The sequence below is a fragment of the Mustela erminea genome, chromosome 19 (genome assembly GCF_009829155.1).
Source record: "Mustela erminea isolate mMusErm1 chromosome 19, mMusErm1.Pri, whole genome shotgun sequence".
Taxonomy (NCBI): Eukaryota; Metazoa; Chordata; class Mammalia; order Carnivora; family Mustelidae; genus Mustela; species Mustela erminea.
The window spans coordinates 17,504,478-17,526,619 of record NC_045632.1 but is presented as its reverse complement, the minus strand read 5'-3'; the positions used below and the strand labels follow the sequence as shown (position 1 = coordinate 17,526,619).

The following is a 22,142-nucleotide window of genomic DNA, read 5'->3' as shown; positions in this document are numbered from 1 at the left end:
CCCAGAATGTGATAGTGAAACTTGCATATCTTAAAACCAGATAAAACATCTTAAGGGGGGGCATCTCAGTGGGTTGGACCTCTGCCTTCGGCTCAGGTTGTGATCTCAGAGTTCTGGGATCGAGCCCCGTGTTGGACTCTCTGCTTGGCGGGGAGCCTGCTTCCTCCTCTCTCTCTGCCTGCCTCTCTGTCTACTTGTGATCTGTCTGTCAAATAAATAAAAATCTTTAAAGATTTTTTTTAAAGATTTTATTTATTTATTTGACAGAGAGAGATCACAAGCAGGCAGAGAGGCAGGCAGAGAGAGAGGAGGAGGCAGGCTCCCTGCTGAGCAGAGAGCCCGATGTGAGGCTCGATCCCAGGACCTGGGATCATGACCTGAGCTGAAGGCAGAGGCTTTAACCACTGAGTCACCCAGGCGCACCGCCCCCCCCCCCCCCCCGCCAAAAAAAAATCTTAAGGGTAGCTAGGGGTAAGAGATTCCTTACATACAGGAGGAGGAACATCAGAATAACGTCAGACCATCCACAGAAACCTGACAAGCCAAAAGGACTGGCAAGACATATTCAGAGCACTAATGAAAAGAACATGCAGCCAAGAATACTTTATCTGGCAAGGCTGTCATTTAGAATGGATGGAGAGATAATGAGCAAAAACTTAAAGAATATGTGACCACTAAGCCAGCCCTACAAGAAATATTAAGGGTGGGGTGGTTCTATAAGAGAAGAAAGACCCATAAGAGTAATAGAGAACAGAAATTTACTGAGATAATCTATAGAAACAGGGACCTCACAGGCAACATGATGAAAATAAAGACATATCTTTCAATAATCGCTCAACATGAATGGCCTAAGTGCTCCCATAAAATGGCACAGGGTTGCAGATGGGATAATGGAAAGGACCCATGCATATGCTGTCTACAAGAGATTCATTTTGAACCTAAAGATACATCCAGACTGAAAGTGAAGGGATGGAGAACTATCTTTCATGCCACTGGACATCAAAAGAAAGCTGGGGTAGCAATTCTCATTTCAGACAAATTAGATTTTAAGCTGAAGACTGTAGTGAGAGATACAGAAGGACACTACATCATTCTTAAAGGGTCTATCCAACAAGAAGATCTAACAATTGTAAATATCTATGTCCCTAACATGGGAGCAGCCAATTACATAAGCCAACTGTTAATCAAAATAGACATATTGATAATAATACATTAATTGCAGTGGATCTTAACACTCTACTCTCAGCAATAGACAGATCATCTAAGCAGAAAAATCAACAAAGAAACAAGAGTGTTGAGGGGCGCCTGGGTGGCTCAGTGGTTTAAGCCGCTGCCTTCGGCTCAGGTCATGATCTCAGGGTCCTGGGATTGAGTCCCGCATCGGGCTCTCTGCTCAGCAAGGAGCTTGCTTCCCTCTCTCTCTCTCTGCCTGCCTCTCCATCTACTGTCAAATAAATAAATTAAATTAAAAAAAAAAAAAAAACAAGAGTGTTGAATGACACACTGGACCAGATGGACCTCACAGATATATACAGATCTTTTCACCCTAAAACAACAGAATACACATTCTTCTTGAGTGCACATGGAACTTTCATCAGAATAGACAACATACTGGGTCACAACTCAGGTCTCAACTGATACCAAAAGACTGAGATAATTCCCTGCATATTCTCAGACTACAATGCTTTGAAACTGGAACTCAATTCCAAGAAAAAGTTTAGAAGAAATTAAAACACTTGGAAGCTAAAGACCATCCTGCTCAAGAATGTTTGGGTCAACTGGGAAATCAAAGAAGAACTTAAACAATTCATGGAAACCAATGAGAACAAAAACACATTGGTCCAAAACCTATGGGATACGGGAAAGATGGTCCTAAGGGGGAAATATATAGGCATCCAAGCCTCACTCAAAAACATCAGAAAACCCCCAAATACACAAACTCTCTTTACACCTTAAAGAACTGGAGAATCAACAACAAATTAAGCCTACCCAAACACAAGAAGGGAAATAATTAAGATTAGGGCAGAGATCAATGAAATAGAAACCAGAAAAGAGAAAGGGCCTAAATTAATAAAATTATAAATGAAAGGGGAGAGATCACGATTAATAGCATGGAAATAGAAACAATCATCAGAAATTATTATCAATAGCTATATGCCAAGAAGTTAAGCAACCTAAAAGAAATGGATGCATTCCTGGAAGCCTATAAATTTCCAAGACTGAAACAGGAAGAAATTCACAACCTGAATGGGCCAATAACTAGAAACGAGATTGAAGCAGTGATCAAAAACCTCCCAAAAAAGCAAGAGTCCAGGACCTAATGGATTCCCTGGGGAATTCTACCAAACATTCAAAGAAGAAATAATACCTATTCTCTTGAAGCTGTTTCAAAAAATAGAAACAGAAGGAAAGCTTTCAGACTTTTTCTATGAGGCCAGCATCAACTTGATTCCCAAACCAGACAAAGACTCCATCAAAAAGGAACAATTTCGGGGCGCCTGGGTGGCTCAGTGGGTTGAGCCGCTGCCTTCGGCTCAGGTCGTGATCTCAGGGTCCTGGGATCGAGTCCCGCATCGGGCTCTCTGCTCAGCAGGGAGCCTGCTTCCTCCTCTCTCTCTCTGCCTGCCTCTCTGCCTACTTGTAATCTCTCTCTGTCAAATAAATAAATAAAATTTAAAAAAAAAAAAAAGGAACAATTTCAGAGCAATATCCTATATGGATGCCAAGATTCTCAACAAGATCCTAGCTAATAAAATCCAACAGGACATTAAGATGATTATCCACCCCGGCCAGGTGGGATTTAACCCGGAGATGCAAGGGCGGTTCAACATTCACAAATCAATGTGATAGAACAAATTAAGAAAAGAGAGAACCACATGGTCCTCTCAATTGATGCAGAAAAAACATTTGACAAAATATGGCATCCTTTCCTGATTAAAACTCTTCAGAGTATAGGGATAGAGGGAACATTCCTCAACTTCATAAAATCCGTCTATGAAAAACCCACAGTGAATATCATTCTCAATGGGGAAAAGTTGAGAGCTTTTCCCTTAAGATCAGGAACACAACAAGAATGCCCACTCTCACCACTACTGTTCAACATATTACTAGAAGTCACAGCAACAGCCTGCTTCTCTCTCTGCCTCTGCCTGCTTGTGCGTTTGTGCTTGCTCTCTCTGACAAATAAATAAATAAAAATCTTAAAAAAAAAAAAGAACATTAAAATGACCAATATGGGACAAAATGACGTCCTGTACCTCAGTTTTGTTAAATAACAAAAATTCAACTAAGTATCAAATTGGCCTTATTCAATAATTCAGTGATTGGGAAGTATCCCATCTAGCAATAGAAAGGAACTACTATGAGCTATAGAAAAGGAAAGGTTTTTAAAGACAAAGGGAGTGGAAAATAGTTATTCAGCAAAGAATGCACTGTTTCAGGTAAGACCAACTTCTAAGGAAAATTGAAGGGGTCGAAGAGCAGATTGTCACCAGTGCTGACAGGTAATTCCACATGGACTAATTAAAGATTACATTCCTGGGGGTTGAAACTGTTAGGTCAGGTTAGGTAGTAAGTCTTGGTTTGCTGACATGGGTTTTAGCATAAAAACTCCATATTGGGCCAGATGTCTCCTTTTTTTTTTTTTTTTTTAAAGTAATTTATCTGTTACTTTAATTCTTTTTTTTTTTTTTAAGATTTTATGTATTTATTTGACAGAGAAATCACAAGTAGATGGAGAGGCAGGCAGAGAGAGAGGGAAGCAGGCTCCCTGCTGAGCAGAGAGCCCCATGCGGGACTCGATCCCAGGACCCTGAGATCATGACCTGAGCCGAAGGCAGCGGCTTAACCCACTGAGCCACCCAGGCACCCCAGATGTCTCCGTTTTGACAGGTTATAATGCACTAGGAAGAACAGAGCAACTCCTGTTCTATTTCTGCCAAATGGCATGATCAGGAAATTGCAGAAATGCGAATTCAGCAATATTGTACAGAATAATTGGCCTTTTCTGTTCAAAAATGTCAAGATCAGAAAACACAAAGCTTGAGGAGTTATTTCAGATGAAAGGAGACTAAAGAAACAGGACAATTGGGGGTGCCTGGGTGGCTCAGTGGGTTAAGCCTCTACCTTCGGCTCATGTCATGATTTCAGGGTCCTGGGACTGAACCCCGCATTGGGCTCTCTGCTTTCTCCGCCTGCTTCTCTCCTACTTGTGATCTCTCTCTCTGTCAGATAAATAAATATAACCTTTTTTAAAAAAAGAGAGACAGGACAATTAAATATAATGGATGATCCTGGACCAGAAAAAAATTTCTATGAAAGCTTTATTGGAAAAATTGTGAAATAATAATAAGGTTTATAGATCAAACAAAAGTATTATATCAGTGTAATTTTCCAAGTTTGATCATTATCCTGTGATTATGAAAGAGAATGTATATATTGAAACATCTAGAGGTAAAGGAGCCTCTGTGTGCAACTGACTTTTCTGAATGACAACTTTTCAGAAAAAAAAAGTAATCATAAAACAAATGCAATAAATGTTAGCAACTGCAGAATCTACATGAAGGGTGAAAATTGTAGCATTCTTGCAACTTTCCTGTAAGGACGAAATTATTTCAAAATAAAAAAAGTTTTTTTTTTAAACGATTTAATTTATTTATTTGACAGAGATCACAAGTAAGCAGAGAGGCAGGCAGAGAGAGAGGAAGGGAAGCAGGCTCCCCGCCAAGCAGAGAGCCTGAGGCGGGACTCGATCCCAGAACCCTGGGATCATGACCTGAGCCGAAGGCAGAGGCTTTAACTCACTGAGCCACCCAGGTGCCCAAAAAGTTTTTTTTAACAAAGAAAATGTCTGCATTCTGCCTCCTCCTTTACTCTGTGGTGTTGTGCAAGCTACTTCACCTCTCTGTGCCTCTGTGTCTGTCACATGAGAATCAAAACCAATTATGAGGAATAATTAATACATATTAAATTCTTAAAACTAGTCTGGCAAATAGAGGGAAAGTTTAGCTTTTTACAAGTCTTACTTGAAAATATGTCTTTTTTTCACCTCCAGGAAAATTTCTTTCCTTGTCTTTTTTTTCCTTCAAAATTCCCTCTTCTTCATTATTATTGGTGTCTCATTCTAGAATTTCTTTTCTTTTTTTTTTTTTTAAATTTTATTTATTTATTTGTCAGATAGAGAGAGAGAGCAAGAGCGAGCACAGGCAGAGTGGCAGGCAGAGTCAGAGGGAGAAGCAGGCTCCCTGCGGAGCAAGGAGCCCGACGTGGGACTCGATCCCAGGACGCCGGGATCATGACCTGAGCCGAAGGCAGCTACTTAACCAACTGAGCCACCCAGGCATCCCTCATTCTAGAATTTCTATTAGACATCAGAATTTCTGGAGCTGCCTTTTACATGTCATTTTTCTCTCAAGTTTTCCATTTTTATTCTTTTGTAGAGTTCTGGGAGCAACTCTGAGTTTGTTGTTTTTTTTTTTTTTTAAAGATTTTATTTATTTATTTGACAGAGAGAGATCACAAGTAGGCAGAGAGGCAGGCAGAGAGAGAAGGGAGGAAGCAGACTCCCTGCTGAGCAGAGAGCCCGATGTGGGGCTCGATCCCAGAACCCTGGGTTCATGACCCGAGCCGAAGGCAGAGGCTTTAACCCACTGAGCCATCCAGGCAGCCCTGAACTTGATTTTTTAAAAAAAATATTTTATTTGAGAGAGAAAGAGCACAAGAGAGCACAAGTAGGGGCAGAGGGAGAAGCAGACTCCCTGCTGAGCAGAGAGCCCGACTCATGTTGGCTTGATCCCAGGACTGTAGGATCACAACCTGAGCCAAAGGCAGATGCTTAACTGACTAAGCAAACCAGATGCCCTAGCTTGATTTTTCTATTGTTTGTGCCACTGTCTCCATTACCTTAGGAAAGAAAAAGAAGACATAAAACCAGATTAAGATTTTAGAATAAAAAAAGCCCAGTCTGCTCTCTTGAAGATTAATCTGATTTTATGCATACATTTTCTTTTTTAATATTTCAGGGATTGGGGAACTGAGGCGGGGTGGGAGATTTAGAGGCTTAATTGGGTGGGCTTTGTTCCAAATTCCTGAGGTCTGGACACTTTCTGCCATTAGGATCCTTGAAATACTCTGGTGTCATTATAATAAATTCAATTTTTCACTTGTTCTTAATTAAAATTAAGATTTACAATTAAATTACAATTAAAGATTTAAAATTAAGGGGCGCCTGGGTGGCTCAGTGGGTTAAAGCCTCTGCTTTCGTCTCGGGTCATGATCCCAAGCGGTCCTGGGATCGAGCCCCGCATCAGGCTTTCTGCTCAGCGGGGAGCCTGCTTCTCCTCTTCTGTCTCTGCCTGCCTCTCTGCCTACTTGTGATCTCTGTCTGACAAATAAATAAATAAATCTTTAAAAAAAAAAACTGTTTGGGAATGCTTAGGTGACTGGAATTTATGGGGCAGGATCAAGAAAATAGTTCTCTGCAAAGAAAGAGTCCCAGAACTATGCATAGGCATCTTCTTAAAATCTTAATACTAAGCTGTGCACGTACAGGGAGACTCTATATAACCTAGCAGAGAACAACTGCTGGAGAGCTGTGAGCTGAACAGTGATTCTAGAAGTTACACAGTGCTGGGAAACAGGAAATCCAAAACGCGCAGAGTGGATAAACACTTCTGAACACCCTCATAGTTGGCTGATACCCTAGAAAGTCAACATTTTAAGTGTAGGGCGATGTTAGACCTAAAGCAAAGGCTACTCTAAAGCTACCAGAAGAAAGCTTCAAAGTAGGCCTTGAAAGGATCAAACTGATTTGCCAGAAAATTAACCAGCCACTATAAAGAAAATCAATATTCTTTAAAGTAAGATAACAAATTCCAAGCTCTCAACAACATAGTATCTATGATGTATAATATACAATAAAAAATGGCTAGGCATTCAAAAAAGCTGGCAAATGTGATCCATAAGCAGGAAAAAAGCAACCAGTAGAAATAGAACTTGAGATTACCCAGATATTAGAATTAGAAGGCAGTATAAATATCTTTATTAACTTAATGGAAAATATAGTCATACTGAATAAATGGACAATGACGAGAGACAAACTCTCTAGGGGCCTGATACACAAAGGAAGCCATTTTAGATTTCTTTCTAAGTCAGCATGACTTATATAAACTTTGTTCAAACCAAAAGCCTGATTTATGGTCTGTCATGCTTGCATTGTACATCTGCTTTGTGAATGAGTAACTAAAGGAAAACCATCTTCTCCTTGAGATACTTATTGATAAATGTTCCTAGTCCCTGCATTTCTTTGACCTTAAAATTTATGATTCTTGTGTATATGGTAATTATAATTTTGTGAGCTTTTACAAGATGTAAAAAACTATATAACCCTGTAAAAACTGTTCATTCTCTGGAACACTTTCTTTGCTGTGAAGAGCATGAAAAAACATTTCCTGGGCAGCTGTCCTAACCTGGGGTCAAATAAAACTCTCTTTCTTAGAGATTCTAAAAGATTTGTTCATTTTGCATCAACAATAGGAATTCCAGCAGAAAAACGGAATGTATAAAATAGAACTAAAAATGGAAGTTTTATGGGGTGCCTGAGTGGCTCAGTCAGTTAAGTACCTGGCTCCTGGTTTCAACTCAGGTCATGATTTCAGGGTCCTGGGATAGAGCCTGTATGGGCTCTCCACTCAGTGGGAGTCTGCTTATCCCTCTTCCTCTGCCCTGCCTCCCACTTGCACTCTCTCTCTCAAATAAATAAATGAATCTTAAAAAAAGAAAATGGAAGTTTTATAGCAGAATAAACTGAAATGAAAATTTCACTGAATGAGCATAAGAATAGATGGGAGGCATCAGAAGAAATAGCTGGTAATCACCAAGATAGATCAATAATGATCCAATCTGAAGTACTTTAAAAAGGAAAAAGACTGAAAAAAACAAGCAAACAAAGGCACTTATGAAACAAGACTTATAACTTAAGTTCTAGAATGAGAAGATTAAATTATTATAAGACTTAAAACTTAAGTTCTAGAATGAGAGGATTAAATTAAATTTGGTCAAAATTAAATTACGACCCAAACTACCAAAATTCAACAAAGAGAAAATATTATAATCAGATAGAGAAAAACAATACATAAAATATTGGAGACCAAAAGTATGAATAACGCTGACTTAGTTAGAAACAACAGTAGCCAAAAGACAACAGAATAACATCTTCAAAGAATTAAAGAAAAATATGTCAATTCAGAATTCTGTTTCCAGAGAAAATATGCTTTTAAAATGAAGACAAGACAAACCATAAAAGACTCTTAATCTCACGAAACAAACTGAGGGTTGCTGGGGGGTGGGGATAGGGTGACTGGGTGATGGACATTGGGGAGGGTGTGTGCTATGGTGAGTGCTGTGAAATGTGTAAGCCTGATGATTCACAGACCTGTACCCCTCGGGCAAATAATACAGTATATGTTAATAAAAAATTAAAACGAAGAAGAAATAAAGATATTTTCAGATAAATTAAAATTTAGATTATAACTAGCAGAACTGCAGTTTAGAAAATAGTAAAGGAAATTCTTCAGGTTGAAGAGAATTGTCTTTAGATGAAAATATAGGAAGGAAGGACAGACATCAGATATGGTCAATATGTGGATAAATATAAAACATGTTTTCTTCTTTAAATGTTATTAAATTTAATAAATGTTATTTATAAAATTATAAAATATATGACTATTTAAAGCAAAACAGTGAAACACTGTATAGTGGGGATTATAGTGTATGTAGCTGAAAAAAAGTATGACAACTGTAGGACAAAGAATAAGAAGTGTAGGGGCGCCTGGGTGGCTCAGTGACTTAAGCCTCTGCCTTCAGCTCAGGTCATGATCTCAGGTTCCTGGGATGGAGCCCTGCATCAGGTTCTCCGCTCGATGGGGAGCCTGCTTCCCTCTCTCTCTCCACCTGCCTCTCTGTCTACTTGTGATCTCTCTATCTCTCTGTCAAATAAAATCTTTTAAAAAAAAGGAATAAGAAGGGCAAATGAAATGATACTGTTTACAAGGTTCTTATACTTTACACAAAGTGGTACAATATTAATTCTAAGTAAACTATATTTAATAAGGGTGCATATTTTAAGCCCTACAGCAACCTCTAACAAGATGCATGAAGGTGGGGCGCCTGGGTGGCTCAGTGGGTTAAGCCGCTGCCTTCGGCTCAGGTCATGATCTCAGGGTCCTAGGATCGAGACCCGCATCGGGCTCTCTGCTCGGCGGGGAGCCTGCTTCCTCCTCTCTCTCTCTCTCTGCCTGCCTCTCTGCCTACTTGTGATCTCTCTCTGTCAAATAAATAAACAGAATCTTTAAAAAAAAAAAAAAGATGCATGAAGGTATAGTAAAGAACCAAAAGAAAAATTCAAATATACCAGAAAAAATTCATCAGTTCTCCAAAAAAGAGAGGAAAGGATAGTTAATAAAAATGTGGCAAATATAAATCAACCAAATAGTAAATATAAATCCAATCAAATTAATAATTACATAAATATAAATGGATAAGTATTTTAATGAAAAACCAGATACTATCATACTGGATGAAAAATGTGAAACTCAAATCACATGGTATCTACCAGAAACATATTTTAAATATAAAATCACAGGTAGATGCAAGGAAAAAAAATGGAAAAAGATATACTAGCCAAGCAGTAAGCATAGGAAAACTAAAGTGACTATGCTAATACTAGACAAAATAGACATTAAGATGAGACATAAAGAAATGTTTCATAATAGAAGGATCAATTCATTGGGAAGACACACAATCATAAATGTGAATATACTATATAATAGAGTTTCAAAATACATGAAGCAAAAACTAAACCAACTCAAGGGAGAAATTGACAAATCTAAAATTGAAGTTTTCATGTATCTCCTACTTCAGATATATTCTTCTATTTGCAAAATGAGAATAAGATTGGCTTTGACATTTTCAAATAATTTCTAATTTTTATATTCTTTTTTTTAAGTTTTATATTCTTGAGAGAAGAACAAATTCTTCCATCTATTAACTACTGTATCAAAATATTTGAGATGGGTAGGATGCTGCAGTGGTAGATAAATCCTGGTGGGCTTATCCCATTCCTTTCCTGAATGAACCCGGGACATGATGAATTCAATGATTACTCACCTGAGAAAGACTTCTGAAGATACTCTTCCTAATGTTCACTTTTCAATCCTCTTCATCAGAAAAACAAAAACATTATAAATGTATGTACTTTGTAAAAGAGCTTGAAAATACCTGAAACAAACAAACAAATACCTGAAACAAAACCTGATGGAACTAAAGGGAAAACAGAAATAAACACACTTCTCTCATACCTCTAATTACTACATTTTTAAAAATCAGTAAGAATAAAGGACATCTGAATGACAACTCATTAGTCCCCCCTTACTCACAGAGGGCACTTTTCAAGACCCAAAGGGGATGCCTGGAAGGGTGGATAGTACTGAACCTCATATATAGTTTTTTTTTCTCTACATACGTACCTATAATAAAGTTTAATTTATAAATTAGGGACAGTAAGAGGTTAACAGAAATAATAATGAAATATAACAATTATAACTATGTTGTATGTTGCAAAGCTTTTGCAATATAACAAAAGTTATGTGAATGTGTCCTCTTTCCCAAAATATCTTATTTGCCTTACTCACTTTGTGATGTGAGATGATAAAATGCCTAATAATGCGAGAAAGTGAGGTGAATGATGCGCACATTGTGACACAGCATTAAGCTACTGTCAATCTTCTCGCCAAACGAGGAGTGTCTGCTTGGGGATGGCAGTTGAGGGCTGGGAACTAAAACTGAGGAAAGAGAAATGGCCGATAAGGGGGGGAGGGCAACTTGATCGATCACCTTAACCCAACAGAATTTTTTTTTTTAAAGATTTTATTTATTTATCTGACAGAAATCACAAGTAGGCAGAGAGGCAGGCAGAGAGAGAGAGAGAGAGAGGAGGAAGCAGGCTCCCCGCTGAGCAGAGAGCCCGATATGGGACTCGATCCCAGGACCCTGAGATCATGACCCGAGCCGAAGGCAGCGGCTTAACCCACTGAGCCATCCAGGCGCCCAACCCAACAGAATTTATAGAACAATTTGTTCACAACTGCCAAGAAGGAGAAAAAACCGAGAAGAGGAAGGAAGGGAAGGAGAGAGCTCGAGCAAGCACGAGCTATCTTACTGTGTCGTCCGCTCTCCGTTTTGATACGGTTTGGGGATATTTTTTATTCAGAACTTGACATATATCCACATCCTACTTGGGCATATATACTGAGCACCTGCTGTGCGCCTAGTAGGTACGTTATGTGTTTGCTGGGTTAAGACTTAGCTAAGACATACCACAAGCACGACAAGCTCTGACGCGCTTCCTGGTCCGGGGAATCCCTGAAGCACCTCCCCTGGTAGCCCACCTATCAACCCCCAAGGGTTTCCCAGCGATCACCTCAGCAACGGCGAGAGCACCCGCGCTTGCGCACTCCGCGCAGCAATTTGGGGCGGGGGCGGGCCCTCCCTACCGAAGACTACATTTCCCACAGGCCTTTGCTCCTTGTTGCCTTCCGGCTTTCTAACTGGTGTCGGCTTGGAGAGGTGAGTTGGTCGCGTGCAGTGAGGAAATGGGCGCGGGGGCGGCGCGGGGGCGGCGCGGGCCTCTGTGTGAACGGGGTTGTACTGACTTGTGGAATTTGTGACGCTGACTGGGCATCGGGTACCCTGAGGCGTCCTTTCCCTTTCCGCTTAAGGGCTGCACATATCCCTCGGCCCAGAATGGCTCCGAGTTAGATGTATGAACCCCAGAGTGAAGGCCCCCAACAAAAAGACGCGGTCTTGAGAATTGCAGCTCTGAGAACCACAGCTTAATCAGAGCTCCCTCGTAAGGAAACTACCATGACTTCGGAGACAGATTCCAGACTTAGCCTTTGTACTCGGCCTTTCTCTGATACCGAGAAGGCTGAGCGTAACCCCGGACTCCTTCTTAGTTCCGTCGGGTTCTGTGCGGGTGGCTGGTGGGAGCAAGTGTGATAGCGGGGGTGTGTTTTGAGTTAGCCAAGGCGGGCTGAGTTCCAAGAAAGGCTTAATGCCTCAGGATTCCCGTGTCTTTTCCCCAATCCTGCCGGTCTTCAGGAAGGAGCGAGAAAAGAGAAGATAACCATTTGTATGTCTATATCCTTTGTTCGTGAAATGTAACTTTTTTTTTTTTCTGGACATGGAAACCTTTGCATTTCCTGGGAAAGAATGAAAAATGCGTGCGGACTGAAAAGAGAAAAAACAGCCCTTGCATTAGTCCGGCTGGGAGAGAAGAGACAGATAAAGCCAGCTGCAAAATTAATAGAAAGTTATTATTCATGCAGCAGTTGTAAAATGCTATAACAAATCCCTTTTTGAGAGATTACAGCTGTTTTACCAATGATGCTCCAGACTTGCTTTGCCATTTTTTATTTTATTGCTGGAGATACCCAGTTGCTAAACTGCTTTCCCTTCACGATAATACTTAATCTCCAATTAATCTCTGCCTTTCCTAGGCTCACCACAGAAAACCGCAACCATTCCGGAATTGTTCCCTACCTCTCATACATCCTTCAAAATCCTTCCGTAGGAATTAAGCCCTTTACAAAAGAGCTTTTCTTCTCCTCCTCCATTGCGTTCCAACCCTTCCTGTGGAATTTCCTCCTTCTCTTAAGTCAATAAATCTGATTTTGTTGGACTGTACAAGCTTGTTCCAGGTGGTCTTTTGCTGGTTAGGTTTTAACGCTGGAAATATCCTATCCATATACCTGGTTCTTTGCTCTTCTTTCCCAGTGAATGATAGGGGCCATCTGGTTACCTCCTGCCTCCTCTCCAGTGGGTATTCCCATGAGCCTTTGGCAGTCATTTAATTCCTTCTGTGAGCTGTTTCTTTCAAATTGTCTAAATGGCTAGCAAGTAAACCTCCTGAAGGGAGGCCAACCGCAGGGCTTTATAAGGCTTCGATTTGTTGAGAGGATCACAGTTTAGTTGGAATCATATGCTAGATGTCTTTGATCTTTACCACTGTCCTGAATTCAAAAGCAGGCAAAGGTAGGAGATAGTTCGTTTGGTGACAGGGTTTTCTGCTTTTGAGGCTTTTAAGAAGTAGTAATGTGACAGGGTTTTTAATGGAGAGGTCTGTGTTAACGAGGGAAGGGAATGGAAGATGTTAGTTGGAATTTGAGAAATGGTTTGAAGTTTTTGACAGCATGAGTGGTCTTATATTTATGTGGTCTTAGGAGAGGCGGTTGAGTTGTGGAGCTAAATTACCAGTGTTGTAGTCCTAAAACTGCCACTTAGAGCTAGGTGGAATTGGGGTAATTTATTTCATCTCTTTGTGCCACAGCTTCTTCATCTGTGAAAGGATAATGATAGAAACTGCCATATAGGATTGCTATGAAAAGATGAATTAGTTATATATAAAGTCCTCAGAGAGTGCTTGACACATAATAAGTGCTCAGTAGATTTAATTGTTACTATTATGTTGTAATTCCATCTTTTTTCTCATCACCCAGATCCAAAAATTGTGTTTTCCCACTTTGGCTTCATCCATCCTTGAATCCCCTTTTGTAAATTGTTGTTAATCAGGAGGAGTTGCTTATCAATGTGAAGTTTGAAATTTATTAGCTAGCATTATAAGAGCAGGGCTGAGAAGCTCAAGATTTTTATGGAAAATGTATGTAGTATTCTTCATTTTCAGTGATTTAACTGACTTTTATTTACTGTTTATTTGCTATTTTAAGTGCTTTATTTTATGTGAGGTCTTATTTAATCCTCATAACAGCCTTTTGAGTTAGAATCTATATCACCCATTTTTTTATGGGAGGTGACTAAGGCTGGAAAGTTAAGCGACATGTCCAGAATCATAGTTAATAACTGTCAGAGCTAAAATTTGTATCCTGAAAGTGGTACACAAAAGCCTGTATCAGTAATTAATTATAACAGTATGCCAAGTCTCATTATTATGAATACTTTAAAAAAAAATTCCTCCTGACATACTCAGTAACCTATTATGATGGAAGGAAGAGATATTAATCTGATGACAGCAAGTACTATCAAGTTACGTCCATATTATACTGAAGCTATGGGGTCTGGAGGTAATGGATTTAATACAGTAAGATTTATGTCTCATAGGTTTTCTGTTTGGGTGTGTTTTTTAAAAATTTTATTTTAATTCCAGTATCGTTAACAATGTCTCACAGTTTTTATTTGAATGATATTTTATGCAAAGTGAGATTAGTAAAACAAAGAGATCCAACAGATCCAACTGGAAGCTTCATAGGCATCTTAGCCTAAAGCATCGGCTCAGAAATAAAATAAATTTATTTCTCAGTAAAATGTGAAAGGAAGCAGCCATGAGACTGCTGTTGTTACTTAAAAGGCATCAGTCAAGGATTTTTTATCATTCATTTCTAGATAGAACTCCAGCTTGGTTCATGAATTAGAAGGTGAAGTAAATAAAAAAGAAAAAGAAAAGTCCCTCGAGGCCCATGGGGGAGCTCAGTCAGTTAAGTGTCTGCTCTAGGCTCAGGTCCCAAGGTGGTGGGATTGAGCCCTGAGTCAAGGCTCTCCACTCAGCAGGGAGCCTGCTTCTCCCTCTCCCTCTGCCTGCTGCTCCCCCTGCTTATGCTTTTGCTCTATGTCAAATAAATATATAAAATCTTTTTTTTTTTTTTTTTAAGATTTTATTTATTTGACAGACAGAGATCACAAGTAGGCGGGAGAGGGGGGTGGGCCGGGGAGCGGGCTCCCTGCTGAGCAGGAAGCCTTATTCGGGGCTTGATCCCAGGACCCTGGGATCATGACCTGAGCCGAAGGCAGAGGCTTTAACCCACTGAGCCACCCAGGTGTCCCCAAAATACAAAATCTTAAAAAAAAAAAAGAAAGAAGGAAGAAAGAAAGAAAGGTCACCCAGGAAAAACAACAGCTGTTCTTAGAGTATCCTGGGCTTTTTTCTTAGTTCAACAGAAGACTTAAAACCTTGAAATGGGGAAATTTTTGCCTTATTTGGAGTATTTGTGTATGTCAGGTTCACACTGTGTTTAATATGGTGGTGAGTGTTCCTGGCTATTCCTGTAAACATTTTAACTAATCCTTCTAGGTGTACATGTGATTTTTTTTTTCTGTTACAAGAATTTAATGCCACACGTGTTGGGATTTATTTATTTATTTATATTTTCATTTATTTTTTAAGTGGAGCCCAACTAGGGGCTCAAACTTATGACCCTGAGATCAAGACCCGAGCTAAGATCAAGAGTCTGACGCTTAACCAACTGAGCCACCCAGGCACCCCATGGGATTTTTTTTTTTTTTTTAAACACAGTGGCTTTACCCATTTTATCAAAACTAGGGCAATGTCATCACTTTTTAATATGTGCCTGGTTTTCAGCGGTATAGATGCAATACTATTTAACCATTTCCTAGATTAGACTCTTTTCAGCCTTTATTCACTGTAAACCATACCTATCTGCATACCTCTGCAGATATCTTTATATACATGTGCAAATAGTTGCTTTTGTCTTAGAAGTGGAGTTCTGGGAACTGGTTCTTAGGGTTTATAGGGTTATAATGTTTAAATGCTGCTTCACATAGTTATAAATTTGGATCAACACTGTGTCCATTTCTTCATGACCTTACTGGTCTGGGACATCATCAGTCTTTTAGACCTCCCAGTCCTGTCACTGTAAAAGTATAATTTTTGTATGTGGTTTATACACATCTCCTTAATTAGTAGTGAGATTTAGTATCTTTTGAAAGATACCTTTTTTTTTCTTTTTTCTTTTTTTTTAAGTGATTTGCCCTTGTTCCAGTTCCTCTCAGTGAAGCAGAAATCTAGTCTTCAGGGGAGCCTGGGTGGCTCAGTGGGTTAAAACCTCTGCCTTCAGCTCAGGTCATGATCCCAGGGTCCTGGGATCAAGCCCCGCATCAGGCTCTCTGCTCAGCGGGGAGCCTGCTTCCCCCTCTCTCTCTGCCTGCCTCTCTGCCTACTTGTGATCTATCTCTCTGTCAAATAAATGAAATCTTAAAAAAGAAAGAAAGAAAGAAAGAAATCTAGTCTTCAGAGACAAAAACCAAAGTTGAAAGATGACTTTATAGTTAGAGAAATGTGAACTCAGAACAAAGCTTTGCCACTTCATAACTGTGAATTTGGGCAAATGTTTTCACCCCTGAGCATTGGTTTCCTGATCCATTGAGAGATGACAAGAAATACATAGCAGAGCAATGCTGAGGGTTACGGGGTGATGTAGGTAAAGCACCCATCATGTAACAGTTCTCCATGAATGTTTGACTAGCTGTGGTGGTCATGGTATGAGAGGAGAGAGGTGCAAAGGATGTTCTGGTATGAGAGGTCCTGATTGGGAAATGGAGTAATGAGTTGTTTGGGGTGGGGAAAGGCCATTGGCAGCAGCTGCCAGGCCCAGTCTATGTGGTTTTCAGGCTTCGTGTTTAGGAAGTTCAGGCAGGATCCTGGGGGCTCAAGAGATGGTATATAGGTGGTATGGCCCTTTCTCAGCCCTGAAAAGTTGTACTGGAGGAAGGAGGAGTCCGTCATCAGGACCAGATATATATTGCCAGATGGGGAATCCTTCTCCGAAGTATTCAGGCTTTCGTTCAGCTGGATTTCCTCAAAGCTTGGATTTCTTCAGACATCTCCTAGTTTTTATGAGTGTGGGATCAGGGTAGTGGGTATAGTGCTGGAGAATAGTTAAGAAGTAGGAAGGCAAAAGAAAAAAAACTCATTAACTTAAGTCATTTTGGGATCTCTGAGTTACATTTGGTTTTATGGTCTCTTTTTTTCTTTCAGATCTGGCTTATCAGGGCTTTGCAGTTCCCCAACAGAGAAATCTTGAAAAGGACTAACCAGTTCTTGCATTTTGAAACCATGGCCCATGTAAGTTGATGTTCTTTTCTCCTTTTTAAAATGTTGATCTCTAGGTTATGTGTACATACTCATTCCCTTAACTTGAACTCTGCCCAGGAACTTGCTTTAGTAACTCTAAGTCCTATGAGGGTTGGGGACAAATAGCCCAGTGTCCTTTCTAGGTGCCCTTCCCTCTTCTCCACTAATGTGGACCGCCTCCTAGCTCCAAAGTCTTCTGTCAAGAGCCATGAGGGAGCGAAAGTGAAATGCCTTGAGAAAAATGCAGGCATTTTCTTCAGAATGTCCCCTTGCTAACATTTTCCAATAGAACAGCTTTTGATTTTAATATTTAAATTTCAGAGAGAGTATGTTTCTCTGAACACAGTGATTTTTATTTTTTAAGATTTTTTTTTATGTTTTTTTTTTTTAAAGATTTTATTTATCTATTCGACAGAGAGAGAGATCACAGGTAGATAGAGAGGCAGGCAGAGAGAGAGAGGGAAGCAGGCTCCCTGCTGAGCAGAGAGCCCGATGCAGGACTTGATCCCAGGACCCCGAGATCATGACCTGACCCGAAGGCAGCAGCTTAACCCACTGAGCCACCCAGGCGCCCCTTTTTTTAAGATTTTATTTATTTATTTGACAGACAGAGATCACAAGTAGGAAGAGAGGTAGGCAAAGAGAGAGGAAGAGAAGCAGGCTTCCCGCTGAGTGGAGAGCCTGATGCAGGGCTCAATCCCCAGACCAAGGAATCATGACCTGAGCTGAAGGCAGTCTTTTTATTTATTTATTTATTTATTTATTTATTTGACAGACAGAGATCACAAGTAGGCAGAGAGGCAGGCAGAGAGAGAGGAGGAAGCAGGCTCCCTGCTAAGCAGGGAGCCCAATGTGGGGCTCGATCCCAGGACCCTGGGATCATGACCTGAGTCAAAGGCAGTGGCTTAACCCACTGAGCCACCCAGGCGCCCCTGAACACAGTGATTTTTAGTCTGGTTTTATGTAGGAAATATTTGTGTCTCCAGTACACAATTTGACATCTTTTCAAAGTTTTTGAGTTTTTTATTGACATGTAACACACATAGAGAAAAGTACACAAGTCCTAAGTGTGTAGCTGAATGAATTTTCATGAATTGAGCATATCTGTGCTGTCAGTACTCAGGTCAAAAAAAGAATATTGCTAGTACCTAAGATGCCCCCTTTTCAATCACTCCCTGCCCACCCAGCCCAGATATAACCACTATGCTGACTTCTTTTTGTTTGTTTGTTTGTTTAAGATTTTGTTTATTTGAGAGAGCGAGACCTCGTGAGCAGGGATAGGGAAGGAGGAAGAGGCAGACTCCTTGCTGAGCAAGGAGGTCCAATGCAGGGCTGGAACCCAGTACCCCAGGATCATGACTTGCACTGAAGGCAGCTGCTTAACAAACTGAGCCACCCAGGCAGCTCCCACTATCCTGACTTCTAACATTATAAATGAATTTTGTCTATTTTTAGAACTTATATATATGTGAAATTGTATAGTTCAATACAACCTTAACAAAAGATTAATTGCAGGAGAGTCTCCTTATATTTCACATATAATTCCTAGACCATCAGAACCATCTATAGGTGTTTTGAGATGCATGCAAATATCATTAAAGAGGATGTGTGTATCTGGTGCTGTTGGTGAGAATGGGGGTATCAGCTTCATACTGAGTGTGAGTCATAACTGAGTGTTATCTTCTTGTTGAAATGCATTTTCATAGTGCACTTAACGTATAGCTCTTGTGTAGTACAAAATAAGTCTCTAAAAAGTTGCAGAAGTATTGAAGAAATTGTGGGGAAAGACACAAAGCAAGTGAGGAACATGAATTTGGTAAAAAAGACAATGAAAATTCTAAAGCTAAAGATATGTGTGCAATAACTAACCCATGTGAACTGTGGTTCTGTGCTGGAGGGAGCCGTTAGGCTATTTGGAAGCTCGGAATTGATGTATAATGCCGTGGAGTTCTTTGCTTTAAAATGATGGGAAAATAGGTAACAGTTTAATAATGTAGTCTTAGAATGTCTGATATTCAGGAATGGGTTATTGATATTAAGTGAGAGATCCTTGTTTTGAAAACTTTCCTTGAAGATCTGTGGTGTGATTGAAGAAAGAATTTGGTCCTGTTTGACTACTAGAAGGGAAAACTCCAGACTTCTTCACAGATGAGTTTTCCCGTACATAGTGTTGGCTTGTCTCAGTCTCTGTATGTGTTGAAATTTTAGGGTACATGTGAAAGGCTTTTAGGACTGGGTTGATTGGGAAGGAATGTAATTGGGGTCTTATATTGTAAGGCCTGAAATTTCATATGCTTATTTGATATCTTTATCAGGGCTCCAAAGGCCTAATCATTAGTTCCCCTGTTCTTGCGAGATGTGCTCCCCATCCAGCAAAAAGACTCCCACCTAACTAGCTTTCCTATCAGGAAGATGACCTAAACCCCTCCTGGTCCTCACTCTAAAGGGTTTCACCTCCTTGCTGGACCACAAAATTATTCAAACAAACCAGTCACATCCCTCCTGAGGGAATTAGGGCCACCTTATCCTCTTTTTACTACAAAGCCTGCCTCCCACAGACCCTGCTTGTTCACTCCATCCCTGAGTGCAACCCCTGTGTGGCCCTGCATGACGTGTGGTGTTCTCCTCCCCTGGGCTGTGAGTATACATGTCTAATAATGCTGTCAATCTCATCTGTCCAGTGTCAGGAATTGAGCCACCTCATACTGTTTAGGCCAAGGGATCTCTCCCTCACCAGTTGGCTGATTAGGAGGTAATCAGAACAGCACTGCAAAGAGAGAGATTGAGAATCATCTCCAGCAAACCCTGAGAGAATAGTACCAAGAGCAAAGTGCACTGTGTAATTTTATAAGATGTACAGGTTTATAGCAAGGTGTCTCAACCTTGGAACTATTAATAATTTGAGCCAGAGAATCTTTTATTGTGGGGACTTGTTTTCTGCATTGCAGTATATCTAACAGTGTCCCTGACCTTTACGAATTAGATGCCTGTAACACCCACACCTCCTCCCCCCAGGTGGTGACAACCAAAATTGTCTCCAGACATGGCCAGATGTCTTCTGCAGAGTAAAAGCACTCCTTGTTGAAAACCACTGGTCCAAAGTGACATCATCATGGTTGAGTATCCTCTAACTCAGGAATGAGGAAGAGTGTTCAATGAGGGATAATGGATGATAAAGACTAAGTTGCACAAGTAATAGATAATGTACACTGTGAGAGCTGAGGAAGATGTTTGAAATTGAACTGAATTAAAATATCTAAATAGGAAAAGAAAAAAGACTGCATCTAAAATATTCAAAGCATGGACTATCATGTAGCAATTTCTATAACATTGACTAAAAAAATGGTCCTTATAGAGGAAATGTTTGTAAGAAAATATGACTTTATGATGAGCTTGAATCTGTTATCTTGGAAGAGCTGTTGTAGTACATTTGGGAGAAGTTCTTATCAATATTTTTTCACGATCATTTAAGGGAAAAGAAGGTGGAAGACATTTCCCATGAATTTGTGGTAGAGAAGCAGAGCTTGTAGGAGGCTTGTGTGTAGTGTTTCATTTAATTGGGACTTTTTGGTTATTTTATTCATTTCCAGATACTTCTGAGTAAAAAATTAATCTCATCTGTAGCCATAGGACTATTCAAGACATGTAGAACTCTCCTTCAATGATACTAATTTTCTTACTGCCCCTGATACATAAGCCCTACCTCATTTGCTTGTTATGTGAACCCTTCTCTGCATTGCAGTCCTTGATCCTTTTCATTTAAAAAATATTTCATTTATTTTCACAGGTAATACATGAGTCTTATTTTTTCAGGGTTCAGTGACATTCAGGGACGTGGCCATAGACTTCTCACAGGAAGAATGGGAATTCCTGGACTCAGCTCAGAGGGACTTATATAGGGATGTGATGTGGGAGAATTACAGCAATTTCATCTCACTAGGTAAGGCTATTTATCCCAAACTATGTTGGCTTTCTCTGCTGTCAACTTCAGGACTGTGTTTTGAAAAACTAGATAAATTTTTTCTCTCTGTTCCAAAGGAATGGTTTTAGCTTCATTAGGTTGGAAAAAGGCTCCTCCATTTAATGCGTCATCACTTTTATCTAGCTCTGTCCTTCACATTTTTTTTTAAAGCAATTTTTTTTTAAGATTTTATTCATTTGACAGAGAGAGATCACAAGTAGTCAGAGAGAGGGGGGATGCAGGCTCCCCGCCAAGCAGAGAGCCCGATGTGGGGCTCAATCCCAGGACCCTGAGACCATGATCTGAGCCAAAGGCAGAGGTTTAACCCCGTAGCCACCCAGGCGCCCCTGTCCTTCACATTTTCTTCAGGCTCTGTAATTTACTTGTTTCACTGCTATCCAAGGACTGGGCTTCAATTCTGGCTTGAATTCTGCCACCAGAGGCATTGTCCAAGAAACCAGATTTTACCTTATATTTGAGCCCAGAATTGATGCAAATACTTAACACTCCATTCTAATCCACCTGCAAGGAAAGTACCTAAACACAGGGGCTTTGAGTGTCTCTAAAAATCAGGGGAGCCTATAGAACTTACAAAGTATGAAATGGATCCACAAAGTTCATTTAAAACTCAAGCAAACACATTCTGTTTCCTATAACAACCATATTTAATTTTTCCTGCTTTGTGGTTGTAATTTAAAATCTAAGAACTTGGGGCGCCTGGGTGGCTCAGTGGGTTAAGCCACTGCCTTCGGCTCAGGTCGGATCTCAGGGTCCTGGGATCGAGTCCCGCGTCGGGCTCTCTGCTCAGCGGGGAACCTGCTTCCTCCTCTCTCTCTCTGCCTGCCTCTCTGCCTACTTGTGATCTCTCTCTCTGTCTGTCAAATAAATAAATAAAAATCTTTAAAAAAAAAAAAAAAAAATCTAAGAACTTTGCATTTAACATTGAGTAAATAATCCTAGAAAGGATCAGAAGATGTCTCAGTTAAGACACTATCTTGTCAGCAAATGGATAACAATAAAAATAGCTAACACACATATAGGTGTGTATATGTATGTATATATATATATTATATGTAAATACATATAGCTTCATATATTTGTTCTATTTTTTGTACATATATTTGTACAATTCTGAGCATTGTGTGTTACTAATTAATTCTCACAACTCTGGAAGAAATATACTATGGTTATCCTCATTTCAGATGAGAAAACTTAGGGATAAGAGGTTAATAATTGGCTGAG

At 40.0% G+C, this 22,142-nt stretch overlaps 1 protein-coding gene across 1 annotated transcript in view; it reads left to right on the top strand.

Annotated features, from left to right (window-relative positions):
• Window positions 1-22,142, top strand: part of LOC116580122 — an 84,238-nt gene that overhangs the window by 49,183 nt on the left and 12,913 nt on the right. The window contains exons 8-10 of the mRNA XM_032326160.1: window positions 11,440-11,622; window positions 16,844-16,930; window positions 20,753-20,879. Coding sequence (XP_032182051.1) covers window positions 11,440-11,622; window positions 16,844-16,930; window positions 20,753-20,879 — 397 coding nt within the window. The remainder of the gene's footprint in view (window positions 1-11,439; window positions 11,623-16,843; window positions 16,931-20,752; window positions 20,880-22,142) is intronic.